Genomic DNA, 16,869 nt, shown 5'->3' with positions numbered 1-16,869 from the left:
TTTATACTTTGTATATCTGTGTGGGTGCAAACTGTTGAAATCTTTACTTAGTGTATACTAAATTGAATACTAAATTGATCTTCTGTATATAAAGATAATTGAAAATGAATCTTGATGTGAATGGGATGTGATGGGATGGTTGCAGGTAGGAGGGAGGTTATGAGGGGAAAAAGCCACAGTAATCCAAAAGCTGTACTTTGGAAATTTATATTTATTAAATAAAAGTTTAAAAAATAAAAAATATCAAATCACTAAAAAAAAGCCTTATTTTACAAAATAATGGCTCCAAAACTCAAGCAGAGTGATGTTGCAAATCAGAATATGACAAACAGAAATTATAAAGTGCTTCTTTACATGAAAAGGTAAAAGTCACATAACTTATATTACAGGATATTGTTATAATTGTTCACTTTTATTATTAGCTATTGCTGATAATTTCCTACTGTCCCTAATTTTTACAATAAAGTTCATTGTAGGCACAAATGTATATATAGGAAGAAACACAATATGTTTAGGATTCAGTACTGTCTCTGGTTTCAAGAATCTACTGAGGGTCTTCCACAGATATGGGGGGAACACTGTAATCTAAACCACTGAAGAATAAAATAAGGAAGAAAAAATATCTTAATTATCAGAGAATTTCAGCGTAAAGGATTTGTGTTGTTGCTAACAAAATAAGACATGATTATTAAAAAGTGCATTGAAATATGCACTAAAAAAAGAAGGGATGAAAATACAACAAATTTTCAACAGTGGATTCTCCTAGGTTTTGTCATCCAAAATTGATACATTGACTTCCTAAACCTCATTGTTCAGAATACAACATTCTTTGGAGAAAGGGTCTTAATAGAGGCCAACAAGTTCAAGTGAGGTCTTTAGGGTGGGCCCTGATCTGACAGGCATCCTCATAAAAATGAAGAAATTTGGACACAAGGACATGACATACACAAAGGGAAGACAACGTGAAGAGACATATAGAGGAAATTGCCACGTCAAGGAGAGAGACTGGAAATGGATTATCCCATACTGCCCTCAGAAGGAACTAATTCACCAACACCTTCATTTCAGACTTGTAGCCTTCAGAACTGCAACACAGTAGATTTCTGTTATTTAATCCAGTTTTGGTTTTGTTATAGCAAACTAGTACACAAAGGTTCCACAAACAACTAATGTCATCCTGTAAGCTATCTATGTTCTCTCATTTTCTTAACATATTATTTTTGATAAGGAAAATGTTGTTTTAAGAAAGTAAAAAATCAAACCATTAATAAAATATTCCCTGTCAGTAATATAAAAAGATGATAATGAGAGAGCAAGGCAAAATAGCCATTCTCATCTCATATAGGTAGAACAAATCTGGAAAATAACTTACCAATACATATGAAAGTACTACAAAAATTCTGTGGAGGGACCAGAATTGTGGTATAGCAGGTTTAGCTGCCATCTGCAATGCTAGCATCCCATATGAGCACTGGTTCAAGTCCCAGTTGCTCCACTTCTGATCCAGTTCCCTGCTAATGTGCCTGGGAAGGAAGTGGAATATGGTCAAGTACTGGGGTCCCTGCTGCCCATGTAGGAGACAGGGATGGAGTTCCAGGCAACTGGCTTCAGTCTGGTCCAGCCCTGGCCTTTGCAGCCATGTGGGGAGGGGCCAGCAAATGGAAGATCTCTGTCTCTGCCCCTCTCTCTATAACACTGCTTTTCAAATAAATGAAAAGCTTTTTTAAAGTTTGTGGGAAAATGAAATAGATAAGTTTATTAGTGCATAAAATTTTGAAACTCATGCATAGGTTTTTCATAATACCCATTTTCCATAAACTTCTTAAAGACTCCTCATATGGATGGATTTCAAATTTTAAAACTTATTTATCTGAAAGGCAGAGTTAGAGAGAGAGCAATAGCTCTCTCCCAACTGCTGCTTCACTCCCCAAATGGCTGCAATAGCCAGGGCTGGGCCAGACCAAAGCTAGAAGCATAGAAGTCCATTCGCTTCTTCCACATGGGTGGTAGAGGTCCAACCACACAGGTCATCTTCGCTGCCTTCCCATGTTCATTGGCAGGGAGCTGGATTGAAGTGGAGCAGCCCAGACTCAAACTTGTGCTCATATGGGACACTGGAATCCTCATAGGCTAGGTGGTGGTTTAACCCACTGCACAAAAACGCTAACCCTCAAAAAATTTTTGTAGCAAGTTAAACTTATCTTTAACTCTAGTTTCCATATTTTGAAAATGCCCTCATCTTCACATGTGAAAGCAGAAATGTCCATATCATTACTTTAAAATATTTATATCATTATTTAAAATGTTCATACCACTAGGCAAATTTCTAGGAATTTTTCTCTACAAGTACAAAAAGAGTCATAAAAAGAGATCTCCATCATAAAATTATGAATAATTATTTTTAAAAGAGGAGTATTAAAAACCACCTGCATGTCTAGCAATAAGAAAAATTGAGAAAACAAATAAATATTGCATCGTCATTAAAAACTCTAGTTGAAGAACATGAAGTAACTATAAAAATATGTTCAGGTTATATTGTCAATCATAAAAATAACAAAAAGTAATTGCTACTCTGTAAAAAATGCCTTTACAAAAGTCTAAAAAGTAATTCACTGAAGTGTTAATAATGATGATTTTGGGTGATGAGAGGATAGACAACGTTTTGGCTTTCAGCTTTTCTATTTTCCAGATTTTTCTCAGCTGGCATATATATTCATTGTGTTCTAAAAATACAATGTATGAAATCTCAAGCAAATAACTATAGAAACTTTAATGCGACTTTGATAAAAGAGTAACAATGTTATTTATTCATCTTATTTCTACCAAAACCACAGCACACTCAATTTTTGAGCATTCACTAGATGCCAGAATTATGCTAAGCACTTTATAACATTAAATTTAATTCTTTTTTTTTATTTGACAAGTAGAGTTCTAGACAGCGAGAGAGAGACAGAAAGAAAGTCTCCCTTCCATTGGTTCACTCCCCAAATGGCCGCTACTGCTGGCACTGAGCCTATCCAAAGCCAGGAGCCAGGTGCTTCTTCTTGGTCTCCGATGCGGGTGCAGGAGCCCAAAACCTGGGCCATCCTCCACTGCCCTCCCGGACCACAGCAGAGAGCTGGACTGGAAGAGGAGCAACCGGGACCAGAACCCGGCGCCCATATGGGATGCTGGCACCGCAGGTGGAAGGTTAACCAAGTGAGCCACGGCGTCGGGGCGCCGGCCTAAGTTTAATTCTTAAAATAACCCTGTATGATGATCTCCTGGGAAGATGGACCTAACTGGGAGTGACCCGTGGACATAAAGTAGCAAAGCTTAAATTCAAACCCAGGGCTCTCTGACTCTTCATTTGCGTAAAATAACCTCTGGTCTTACAACACACATGTACTTCATAATACTCCTCTCAGTTGTGTGAGACTCAACAGTAATACCTCCATTAATAAAGAGGATAAGATCTAGTTAACCTACTCAGTGTAAAATATGTGTATAACTGAAAGGAATGAGATCCAATAGCATTAAAGGACAGAGACTCCCTCCTTTCTTTCCTTCCTCTTGCCTCTCATTACATTATTATTCTCTCCCCATTTCTCACTTATCTTTCTTCTATCACCTTCCTTTTTTTCCTATTTCTTCTCTAGTTCCTTTCCTTTTCTGTCTCCCACCTCTTCCTCTTCCTATCCAGTCCCTGATTCCTTTCTCTTTTCACTCTTTCCATGTTCTGCTATTTACTCCATTCATTTTCACTCTCCTAATCCACTGACCCATTTTCATCCCCTTGGAGAGCCCCTACCTATCCCTACAATATCCACATATGCCTTTCTGTCTTGTGCACAGCAAGTACACATAAGGGATAATTGTTGTCAATATCACCTTCACCATCATCACACATATAGATTGCTTATGTCTATAAGATCCTAGTGTATAACACATATGCTTTGCATCTTTGCATTTCTAGCAGCTAGCAAATGATGAGCACACAACAAATACATCTTCTTTATTTTTCCTCTTGATTCCCTCCCCATCCTTCTTCCCTTCCTGTATGTCTCCATCTCTGTGTAGCCCTGTACTATATTCATGTTTTTTCCTTTACAACTCATTTTTATTTTTTACAGATCCAGTTACTGTGGAAGCTGAATTTTTCTGTTTCTACCCACAACAGAAGATTTTCCACTCCTGATGTTTCCTAACAACTGGTTGAATTTATACCCCTGACTGAATGGAACACAGGCCACACACAAAATCAAACATGCAGAAGGATGATGGGGTGTTTTACTATCTTATGTCATTTAAAGTATATTCCCTACACAAAGCCTTAGCCAAGACATCACTAAATATTTATGTGAGAAATAATAAGCCAAGAAGAAACAGCATTTACTTTCTCTGAACATTCCTATAGTGTTATGTGTATCTTCTGTCTGGGTACACAGCACGTATATCACATTTTATTACATACATAATTTTATATTTTCCTGATTATACTCTAAATTCTCTAAAGGCAAAAATTATAACTAATGTAACTGCTGTAGCCTCTAATTCCTATTAAAGTATCTAATATATAATAAGCTTTAACTAAATAAGCATTACAAGTTTTACACAATTTATTTATATTTTATAATAATAACTTCACAATCCATGACCAAAATGTCACCAATATTACCCCAAAAAAGACAAACACTCAGATATGCAAGTTTAATTACAAATTTAAACTAGATTGTGGATTACTGATTTTTATATCTGTGTAAAGAAAGTATTCAGCGGAGCCGCCGCTGTGGCGCAGCCAGTTAACACCCTGGCCTGAAGCGCCAGCATCCCATATGGTGCCGGTTCTAGTCCCAGCTGCTCCACTTCTTATCTAGCTTTCTGCTATGGCATAGGAAACAGCGCAGGATGGCCCAACTCCCTGGGCCCCTGCACCCATGTGGGAGACCTGGAAGAAGCTCCTGGCTCCCGGCTTTGGATTGGCACAGTTCCGGCCATTGCGGCCATCTGGGGAGTGGACCATTGGACAGAAGACCTCTCTCTCTCTCTCTGTCTCTGCCTCTCCTCTCTGTGTAACTCTGACTTTCAAATAAATAAATAAATCTTTAAAAAAAAGTATTCAGCAATTATTAAATTTTAATTATGGATTTTATTAAGCCATACACTATTTAAAACTACTACTGACAATCTATTACTCATTGACATAAAGGTAACTGGACAATATATTATATACTATATACTATAACTTATCATACATGATTCTTTATACTTCACTCATGGATTTATTTCTGAAAAACCATTACTAACAGGGTGGTTTTATTAATATTCCAAAGAAAAATTAATTTGAATTACATAGCAGTATCTTTAATAAAATTAAGGAATCATTTAAATATTGAAAATTTAAAAATTTACAATTAAAAATATATAAAACTGTAATGAAAAGTCATATGAAATGTGCCAAAATGTTTAAGATAGTATTCAAGGGCTTTTCCAGTTACTTCAACTCTTACAGGCTGGGTAAGATGCGCCAACTACCTGCATCATGACTTTCAAGCGGTCAAAAGGTGCTGTGCATGTCCTTGCGACGGCACTAGCTATTCCTGCTGCCACCAAACGCTTCCACCAATCTCCAGACTGCTTTTCTTGTTCAGTAAATTCATCTGGAATGGCTATACTCTCTCCAATGTCAACTGCCTAATAAATGAAAAAGAGAGAGAGAGAGAGAGAGAAAAGAACAAGACAATAAAGTGCAAACACTTGACAAACTAAAAGGATAACTTTTTATAAAGACAAAATATAATTTTATAAGAACAAAAAAGTTACAGAATATTAACAATTTCTTGATACCTGTACTAGGCCAAATGGTTTATAATAACACCTGCCATATAAATTTCTGTTAACTTAAAGTTAGTGATAAAATTCTCAAACTATCTAGATAATCACTTTCATGAAAAATGTAAATCCCAAGAGCAGGAATCATGTCCTAGTCATTCACCACAGTATCTACCACACACTAGGTAAGAAATACATATCTTCAAATTTTCCTTGCTTCATTTAAACTTCTTAAAATTCATTGTACACTTAGTCTGAGTCAGAAATTTGTAGTTTGTTTTAAAAAATATCTGTGCTTTATTGAGTTCCACATTTTACTTTATTTTCAGTAATCACACATGCTCTTGCTAAGCCTATCCATTTGCCTAAATGTGAAAGCAGTGTAGTTCACAGGAAAGAGTGTCAGGCAACTCAGAGGATCTCAGTTCCATCACCTGTCAATCATCATGGGCAAATCACTTCTCTGCTGCCTAGTTTTCTTGACATCATTTACTTATTCAACTAATTTCTTATTTTCCAAGCACATTCTCACCTCAGAGCCTTCAGACTTGACTTTCTCTTTACCTAAAATATTTTTCCTTGGGTCTTTCCATCACTTCCTTTCTTATAATTAGCACAATCTTAAATGAGTTAGTTTCTTTTTTTTTTTTTTTTTTTTTTGCTTTATTGCTCTACTAGAAAGTCAACCCAACAAGAGCAGCAACTTGGTCTCTTGTGTAGTTGTAAACCTAGATGATGGTAATTTAAAGAGCTTGATTAAAAATTAAAGATAAAAATTAAAAATGTAAACTTAATTTCTCAACATAAGTTCCATAAAGTAAAAACACTTTGATATGCAATATTACAAGCCATTTATTTCATCCACACGAACTAAAGTTCCTGGAAATTTAACCATGTTAATATAATATATTTTACGTTACTCCCTGAAGAAAACTGGGTGCCTTATCAAGATTTTTTTGAATTATGGAACAAAAAAAGTCAGAAGGAGACAAATACGTATTATAAGTTGGGTGCCCTGTGATTTTCCAGAAAAAAACTTTTGCACAATTGCCCTTTTTGATGAGAGGATTGAGCGACTGCATGGTTGTAGTAGAGAGGACTCTTTGGTGGAACTTTCCAAGGCATCTTCTTGCTATAGCTTTGGCTAACTTTCTCAAAACCATCTCCTAATAAGCACATGTTATCATTCTTTGGCCCTCCTGAAGGTTAACAAACAAAATGCCTTGAGCATCCTAAAAACCTGTTGTGTTGACATTTGCTCTTACCAGTCCACTTCGGCTCTATCTGGACTACTCCCACCTCTTTGTCTTCAGGACCATACTGGGAAAGCCATGTTTCCCTTCCTGTTAAACTTTTCCAAGAAATGCTTCACCACCTTGATCTAATTCATTAAATTTCCATCAAAACTTCTGCTTTTGTCTTCAGTGATTCCAATCACAACAGTTTTAGCACTAATTGAGCAGCAAGTTTACTCTGCTTTTAATTTTTCAATCAGAATTTGTAAGCTAAACCCACTGAGATGTCTAGGGAATGGCTATTGTGTCAGCAGTTAACTGGAAGTCCTCTCAAATTAGGTAATGAACAAGATTAATTTTTCTTTGCAAATTGCTGTGAATGTTCTACTGCTTCAGGCTTTATTTTCCAACATCATCCAGCATGATGTTGGAAAAATTAGTTATCAATTTGTAAACTACTGATTTCTGTGAGGCATTGACCCCATAAACTTTCATAAGCCATCAATGATTTCACCACACTTTCTCCACCATAAAGCTGAGGCTTGTTCTTGTTCCAATTTTAAGAGAATTCATGTTTCTCTAACAAGGACTCTTTGAAACTTATGTCTTAGCCTAGTTAGTGCCTCAAACTAGGTCCTGTTCGGACATCTTTATAACCAGTTAATGAATTTATTTCAATGAAAAAAATTTAATTCAGTTTTTTCAAAATGGTAATTTTCTAGGGCTGGCTCTGTGGCACAGTGGGTAATGCCACCTGCAATGCCAGCATCCCATATGGGTGCCATTTCTTGTACTTTGCTTAGTGCTAACAGCATTAAAATGCTTACTCTTTATTTTTGTTATTTTTTTAACTTTTATTTGGTAAATATAAATTTCCAAAGTACAGTTTATGGATTACAATGGCTTTCCCTTCCGCCATAACTTCCCTCCCACTCGCACCCCTCCCATCTCCCGCTCCCTCTCCCATTCCATTCACATCAAGATTCATTTTCAATTATCTTTATATGCAGAAGATCAATTTAGTATATATTAAGTAAAGATTTCATCAGTTTGCACCCACACAGAACATAAAGTGTAAAATACTGTTTCAGTACTAGTTATAGCATTAATTCACATTGAACAACACATCAAGGACAGAGATCCTACATGAGAAGTAAGTACACAGTGACTCCTGTTGTTGACTTAACAATTTGACACTCTTGTTTATGGCGTCAGTAATCTCCCTAGGCTCTAGTCATGAGTTGCCAAGGCTAAGGAAGCCTTTTGAGTTCTCTGACTTCGATCTTATTCCGACAGGGTCATAGTCAAAGTGGAAGTTCTCTCCTCCCTTCAGAGAAAGGTACCTCCTTTTTTGATGACCTGTTCTTTCTACTGGGATCTCACTCACAGAGATCTTTCATTTAGGGTTTGTGTTTTTTTTTTGTTTTTTTGTTTTTTTTTTTTTTTTGCCAGAGTGTCTTGGCTTTCCATGCCTAAAATACTCTCATGGCTCTTCAACCAGATCCGAATGCCTTAAGGGCTGCTTCTGAGCCCAGACTGCTGTTTAGGACATCTGCCATTCTATGAGTCTGCTGTGTATCCGCTTCCCATGTTGGATCGTTCTCTCCCTTTTTTACTGTATCAGTTAGTATTAGCAGACACTAGTCCTGTTTGTGTGATCCCTTTGATTCTTAGACCTATGAGGATGATCAATTGTGAACTGAAATTGTTCACTTGGACTAGTGAGATGGCATTGGTACATGCCACCTTGATGGGATTGTATTGGAATCCCCTGGCACATTTCTAACTCCACCATTTGGGGCAAGTCCGTTTGAGTATGTCCGAAATTGTACATCTCCTCCCTCTCTTATTCCCACTCTTATATTTAACAGGGATCACTTTTCAGTTAAATTTAGAAACCTAAGAATAATTGTGTGCTAATTACAGAGTTCAACCAATAGTATTAAGTAGAACAAAAAAAATACTAAAAGAGATAAAGTATTAAATTGTACATCAACAGTCAGGACAAGGGCTGATCAAGTCACTATTTCTCATAGTGTCCATTTCACTTCAACAGGTTTCCTTTTTGGTGCTTGGTTAGTTGTCACCGATCAGGGAGAACATATGATGTTTGTCCCTTTGGGAAGATAATCATGATTTTTTATCTTCAATTTTTAATGTGATGTATCACATTGATAGATTTGCAAATGCTGAACCATCCCTGCATACCAGAGATAAATGCCATTTGCTCTGAGTGAATGATCTTTCTGATATCTTGTTGGATTCAGTTGGCTAGTATTATTACTGATTCAATTTCTGTCTTGGTTATGGGTCTGTTTAGATTTTCTATGCTTCATGGCTCAATTTAGATAGGTTGTATATGTCCAGGAATCTATCCATTTCTTCTAGGTTTACTGATTTGTTGGCATACACAACAAAGAATCTGATGATTCTTTTAATTTCTGTTTTGTCTGCTGTTACATTTCTTTTTTCATCTCTAATTTTATTGATTTAGGAATTTTGCCTCCTTTTTTGGGTTAGTTGGACCAATGGTGTGTCAATTTTGTATATTTTTTCAAAAAGCCAGCTCATCATTTCGCTGATCTTCTGTACTATTTATTGATTTTAATTTTGTTTATTTATTCTCTATTTTAATTATTTCTTTTCTCCTACTAATTTTGGGTTTTGTTTGCTGTTGTTTTTCTAGGTCTTTGAGATGCATTGATCATTCATTTATTTGGTGCCTTTTCAATTTCTTGATGTAGGCACCAATTGCTATAAACTTTCCCCTTAACACTGCTTTTGCTGTATCCCAAAGTTTGATATGTTGTATTGTTGTCTTCATTTGTTTCAAATTTTTTTTTTATTTTTAGCTCTTCTATGACCCACTGTTCATTCAGGAGCATGTTGTTAAGTTTCCATGTGTTTGCATACAATCTTGAGATTCTTGACTTGTTAATTTCCAGTTCATTCCATTGTGGTCTGAGAAGATATATGGTATGATTTCAATGTTTTTGAATTTGCTGAGATTTGCATTATGGCCTAGCATGTGGTCAATCCTAGAGAAAGTTCCATGCACTGGTGAGAAGAATGTGTATTCTGCAGCTGTAGGCTAGAGTATTGTAGATATCTGTTATGTCCATTTGGTCTATAATGTTGCTTAACTCTGTTATTTCCTTGCTGTTTTTCTGTCTCATTAATCTGTCCATTGCTGAAAATGTGGTGCTGAAATCTTCCATTACTATTGTATTAGAGTCTATATCTCCCTTTAGATCTATTAACATTTCTTTTAAATAGTGAGGTGCCCTGTAATAAGGTACATATATGTTTATTATAGTCATATCTCCCTGTTGAATTGATTCCTTAATCATTACATAGTTCCCTTCTTTGTCTCTTTTAACAGTTTGTGTTAAAGTCTATTCTGTTCTTCTTAATAAGTTTATCTTAGGATGACTATGCCAGTTCCTTTTTTGATTTCTGTTAGCATAGGATATCCTTTTCCATCCTTTACTCTTTTTTTTATTTTTTTATTTTTAGCTTTTAATTTAACTTAAAAATTTTAAATTTAAGGAGAACATGTGGTATTTGTCTTTCTTTCTTTCTTTTTTTTAACTTTTATTTAATGAATATAAATTTCCAAAGTACAGCTTATGGATTACAATGGCTTCCCCCCCATAACGTCCCTCCCACCCACAACCCTCCCCTTTCCCACTCCCTCTCCCCTTCCATTCACATCAAGATTCATTTTTGATTCTCTTTATATACAGAAGATCAGTTTAGCATACATTAAGTAAAGATTTCAACAGTTTGCTCCCACACAGAAACATAAAGTGAAAAATAATAGATGATTTTTTAAATGATGATGAAATCAGATCAGACCTATTGTCATGTTTAATCCCAGTGAGAGTCAAGTTGGGAATTGATAATTTCTTTTTTTTTTTTTTACAGAAGATCAGTTTAGTATACATTAAGTGAAGATTTCAACAGTTTGCACCCCCATAGAAACACAAAGTGAGATATACTGTTTGAGTACTCGTTATAGCATTAAGTCTCAATGTACAGCAAATTAAGGACAGAGATCCTACATGAGGAGTAAGTGCACAGTGACTCCTGTTGTTGACTTTACAAATTGACACTCCTGTTTATGGCATCAGTAATCTCCCTATGCTCCTGTCATGAGTTTCCAAGGCTATGGAAGCCCCTTGAGTTCTCCGACTCTTACCTTGTTTAGACAAGGTCATAGTCAAAGTGGAGGTTCTCTCCTCCCTTCAGAGAAAGGTACCTCCTTCTTTGAAGACCTGTTCTTCCCACTGGGATCTCACTCACAGAGATCTTTCATTTAGGTTTTTTTTGTTTTTGTTTTTGTTTTTTTGTTTTTTTGGCAGAGTGTCTTGGCTTTCCATGCCTGAAATACTCTCATGGGCTTTTCAGCCAGATCCGAATGCCTTTAGGGCTGGTTCTGAGGCCAGAGTGCTGTTTAGGACATCCGCCATTCTATGAGTCTGCTGAGTATCTCACTTCCCATATTGGATCACTCTCCCCTTTATTTATTCTATCGGTTAGTGTTAGCAGGTACTAAACTTGTTTATGTGCTCCCTTTGACTCTTAGTCCTTTCATTATGATCAATTGTGAACTGAAATTGTTCACTTGGACTAGTGAGATGGCATTGGTACATGCCACCTTGATGGGATTAAATTGGAGTCCCCTGGTATGTTTCTAATTCTACCATTTGGGGCAAGTCAGCTTGAGCATGTCCCAAATTGTACATCTCTTCCCTCTCTTATTCCCACTCTTATGTTTAACAGGGATCACATTTCAGTTAAATTTCAACACTTAAAATAACTGTGTATTAATTACAGAATTAAACCAGTCAAATTAAGTAGAACAGACAAAAAAAACTACTAAGAGGGATAATGTATTAAGTTGTTCATTAACAGTCAGGGCTATGCTGATCAAGTCACCATTTCTCATAGTGTCGATTTCACTTCAACATACATCCTTTACTTTTAATCTGTGTGTATCTTTGTTGGTAAGATGTGTTTCTTGTAGGCAGCAAATAGATGGGTTTGGTTTTTTAATCCATTCATCCAGACTATATCTTTAAACAGGAGAGTTGAAGGCACTTATACACAAGGTGACTTGATAAGAAATTACTTGGTCCTGTTATTTTTCCATAAATATTCCAATTATTTACTTTATATTTCACTTGTTATTTTACTGGGAGATTTTCTGCCTTCACCTTCTTTCATAGTGATGATCAAGTTTCTGTGTTTCTGTGTATAGCACATCCTTAAGCATCTTTTGTAAGGCTGGACAGGTGTTGTCGCTCCCCCTCTTCATGGAGGAACGACACTAAACCCTGCCTGGGCTTCATATCCGAGTCACGGCACCATTATGTCGCTCCCCGTCTTCGTGGGGGAACGACACAGGACCCTGCGCTGTTCTTTCGTCTGCTCGGCCCTCCCCGGGTTTGCTGCTGGTTCTTCCCGGTTGGCTACTATCCCTTCCACCTCCGTGGAAGGGCAGTTCCCCCTGGCCGCATTCCCCACTTCCGCAGGGGAGCGGCACACCGCCGGCCGGTTCTCTCGGGGGCTGCACGGGTTCCCTTAGATGTTCCCCATAGATGTTCCTGGTGCATGCCGTCTCTCTCCTCCTTTATAGTCCTCCTCCGCCAATCCTAACTCGGCTGCCCACACGCCGAGTACGCTGCTCTCCTCCAATCAATAGCAAGTCCTACAGTTTATTAGTTGAACTGGAGGCAGCTGTGCGGAAGCTGTTTACTTCTCTCCCAGCGCCATATTGTGGGAGAGCAGATGCATAGAATAAGTCTTAATTCCAGTAACTCAGTCCAGTCCGGATTGCTCCCCACAGATCCCCCTTTCTTTTTATTTTTTAGCGTTGATACGCGCCTGTCTTCGGTGTCCCGCGGCACACACTCTGCTCTACTTGCTAGAGTTGCCACAGGCTCTTACAAGTCCTATCAGGCAAACCGAATCCGGGTCCTCTCTTCGCCATGTTGTGAGGAGGTTTTTAGGCGCTGATGCGTGCCTGTGTTCGGTGCCCTGCAGCGCATGCTCTGCTCTGCTAGAACTGCCTGCAGGTGCTTACAAAACCTATCAGGCAAACCGAATCCAAGCCTTCTCATTGCCGTATTGTGAGGGAGACTTATTAGTGTTGGTTCGTGCCTATCTTCGGTGACCTGCAGCTCATACTCTGGTCGAGCTGCTTGCTGGCGCTTACCGCCTTAATCAGGCAGACCGAATCCAAGCCTCCTAATTGTTGTATTGTGGGGGAAGCCTTACTGATGTTAATTCGTGCCTGTCTTCGGTGACCTGCGGCGCATAAGCTGCTAGCCGCCCAGGTGCTCATCGCCTCACTTAATCAGGCAGACCGAATCCAAGCTCTCACATTGCAGTGTTGTAGGGAGGCCTTTCTATTTCTCTATTTCTCTATCTCCGCGCATTCCTATTTCTCCCATTTTACTTCTACCAGCATTCCTATTTCTCTCACTTTACTTCTAAACTTCTGTTTCTCTTATCCCCGCAGCTTCCCGCTCTCATTCCATTTCTAAACTTCTGTTTCTCTTATCCCCGCGGCTTCCCGGCTGCGCCCGCCCCGAGGCTGCTTCTCGGCAGCTTTCCGGCGCCTCGCCCTGCCGGCAGCTTCACGGCTCCGCGCGGCTTCGCGGCTCTGCGCGGCTCGGCTTCGCGCGCTCCGCGGTCTCCACGCCCTTCGCGTCTGTACCACGGCCTCGCGCCAGCCCCGTTCCCTATCTACTTGTGCCCCGCACGCTCTCTCTGCGCACGGCAGCCTCCGCGAGTCACACAGCGTAGCTTACGTGTCCGCCACTAGCATTCAATCTAAGTTCCCCGGGCTAGCCTGGCGAATTCAACCCAGCATACGTCTCCGCCCCACGGTTTGGCTTCCCGTCCTTTGCTCCCCGGGCTAATCAGACGGATCCCAACCAGGCTCACGTTTCAGCTTCTGGTTTCAACTTTTCGCCCCCTATTCCCGGGCTAACTTGAGAATCCCAAAGTGGCTTTCGTATCCGCCTCGGCCTGCCCCCCGCGGCTTCAATTTCCCTAACATTTTTCTCTACCCGGTATGTTTCCCCAAGCTTTCCTCCAACAATACTCCTCCCTCATTTCTCCTGGCCTCTCCCCACAGTCCATATCCGAGTCTGTTTGTTCTAGCTTTCACTTTCGCTTTCGACCTTAGAGATTTCTCCCAGCTTCCCCCCGTAGTCCGTATCTGAGTCTATACCTAGGCTTTCAATAGCTTCTTCCGGCACCCTTTTCGTCCGGCTTTTCCCTAGGCTGTTTGCTAGTCTCTCTCTCCGGTATTTTCCCAGTTCTTCCCGTTTCTTCCCTCCTAAGTTTGCTATCCGTTCTAGGTTTCCTATCCGAGTCAGGTTTCCTATCCGAGTCACGGCACCATTATGTCGCTCCCCCTCTTCATGGAGGAACGACACTAAACCCTGCCTGGGCTTCATATCCGAGTCACGGCACCATTATGTCGCTCCCCGTCTTCGTGGGGGAACGACACAGGACCCTGCGCTGTTCTTTCGTCTGCTCGGCCCTCCCCGGGTTTGCTGCTGGTTCTTCCCGGGTTGGCTACTATCCCTTCCACCTCCGTGGAAGGGCAGTTCCCCCTGGCCGCATTCCCCACTTCCGCAGGGGAGCGGCACACCGCCGGCCGGTTCTCTCGGGGGCTGCACGGGTTCCCTTAGATGTTCCCCATAGATGTTCCTGGTGCATGCCATCTCTCTCCTCCTTTATAGTCCTCCTCCGCCAATCCTAACTCGGCTGCCCACACGCCGAGTACGCTGCTCTCCTCCAATCAATAGCAAGTCCTACAGTTTATTAGTTGAACTGGAGGCAGCTGTGCGGAAGCTGTTTACTTCTCTCCCAGCGCCATATTGTGGGAGAGCAGATGCATAGAATAAGTCTTAATTCCAGTAACTCAGTCCAGTCCGGATTGCTCCCCACAAGGTGTTATCAAATTCTTTCAATTTCTATTTTTTATGGAAGTCTTTATTTCACCTTCAATCATTAATGACAGCCTGGCAGAGTACAGTATTCTGGGTTTACAGGCTTTTTTTCTCTTAAGCCTTGGACTATATTGCCATTCTCTTCTAGCCTATGGGATTTCTGATGAGAAGTTAGCTATGATTCTAATTGGAGATTCTCTGAAAATAATCTGGTGTTTCTCTCATGCACACATTAGAAACTTTTCTTTATGTTTAATGTGGTGAGTTTGACTACAATGTGTTGTGGTGAAGATTTTTTCTGGTTATGTCTGTTAGGAGTTCTATGTGTTTCCTGTACTTGGACTTCCCTTTCTTTCTTCAAACTAGGGAAGTTTTCTGCAATCATTTCACTAAAAAAAGGTCTTCTAATCCATTCTCTCTTCCCATGCCTTCGGTCTCAGAAAACTCCTAAGACCCATATGTCGGGTTGTTTGGTAGTAGCCCCCAAATCTCCAAGACTGTTTTTTAGTTTTCTAATTCCTTCTCCTTCTCTCTCTTTATCCTTTTTTTTTTTTTTGCCTGACTATAAATTTTCAGAGGATGTCTCCAAATTCAGATATGCTTTCTTCTGCTTCACCGAGTCTGTTGTTAAGGCTTTTATTATTTATTATTTAAATTATTCAATTCTTCATTTCCAATATTTCATTTTGATTTCTCTCTAAAAATCTCAATTTCATGGGAAAAATTTCTATTCATGTCATGTATGGATTTATTTAATTCATGGGTTTGCTTCTGATTACTTCTTTTTTTATTTATTTTATTTGAAATCAGAGTTACACAGAGAGAGAAGATGTAGAGACAGAGAGAGAGAGAGAGAGAGAGAGGTCTTCCATCCACTGGTTCACTCCCCAGTTGGCTGCAATGGCCACAGCTGTGCCAATCTGAAGCCAGGATCCAGGAGCTTCTTCCAGGTCTCCCTCGTGGGCACTGGGGCCCAAGGACTTGAGCTATTTTCCACTGTTTTCCCAGGCCACAGCAGAGAGCTGGATTGGAAGTAGAGAAGCTGGGGCTCGAACAAGCACCCATATGGGATGCCAGCACTGCAGGCAGCAGCTTTACCCTCTACACCACAGCATTGGCCCCTGATTACTTCTAATTAATCCTATGATCAATTTTTTAAATTCCATTTCTGGTATTTCTTCAATCTCTTCATTTTCACATTCTAGTATTGAAGTGTTGTTTTGTCCCTTTGGTGGCATCATGTTTGTGGGGAGCAACTGAGACTAGGCTAAGTTACTGGAATTAAGACTTATTCTATGCATCTGCTATCCCACAATATGGTGCTGGGGAGGAGTAAACTTCTACGCAGCTGCCTCTCACCAACTTGACAAACTGCAGGAGCTGATCCTGCTCCTGATTGGAGGAGAGCAGCGTGCTCGGCGTGTGGGTAGCAGAGTTGGGATTGGTGGAAGAGGACTACAAAGGAGGAGAGAGACAACAAGCACCAGGAACATCTAAAGGGAACATCCGGATAACATCTGAGCAGCCCCCGAGAGAGCTGGCCTGTGGTGTGCCACTCCCCCGCGGAAGTGGGGAAAGTGGCAGGGGGAACTGCCCTTCCACGGAGGTGGAAGGGTCGGCAGCCAACCCGGGAAGGACCAGCAGCAAACCCGGGAAGGGCCGAGCAGACAAAAGAACAGCGCAGGGTTTAGTGTCGTTCCTCCGCGAATGGGGGAGCGACAATGTTGTCTTCCTTATTCTTGTTTCTTGAATCACTGCATTTATTTTTAGGCATTTGTGGAGATACTTGTATTTTTTTTCTTTTTTCCCTTTGATGGCTTTTATCTTTGGACTATGCCTCTGTGTCTCAGTGG

At 39.9% G+C, this 16,869-nt stretch overlaps 1 protein-coding gene across 1 annotated transcript in view; it reads right to left on the bottom strand.

The window, feature by feature from the left end:
- The window catches only part of LOC100344835 (mitochondrial adenyl nucleotide antiporter SLC25A24), a 74,247-nt gene that overhangs the window by 30,054 nt on the left and 27,324 nt on the right, over positions 1-16,869 (bottom strand). Inside the window, exon 5 of the mRNA XM_002715453.6 lies at positions 5,515-5,673. Coding sequence (XP_002715499.1) covers positions 5,515-5,673 — 159 coding nt within the window. The remainder of the gene's footprint in view (positions 1-5,514; positions 5,674-16,869) is intronic.

The sequence above is a fragment of the Oryctolagus cuniculus genome, chromosome 7 (genome assembly GCF_051225735.1).
Source record: "Oryctolagus cuniculus isolate XC-2025 breed Fujian yellow rabbit chromosome 7, ASM5122573v1, whole genome shotgun sequence".
Taxonomy (NCBI): Eukaryota; Metazoa; Chordata; class Mammalia; order Lagomorpha; family Leporidae; genus Oryctolagus; species Oryctolagus cuniculus.
Note: the sequence above shows the minus strand (reverse complement) of the source record. Positions and strands in the feature narration are given on the sequence as shown.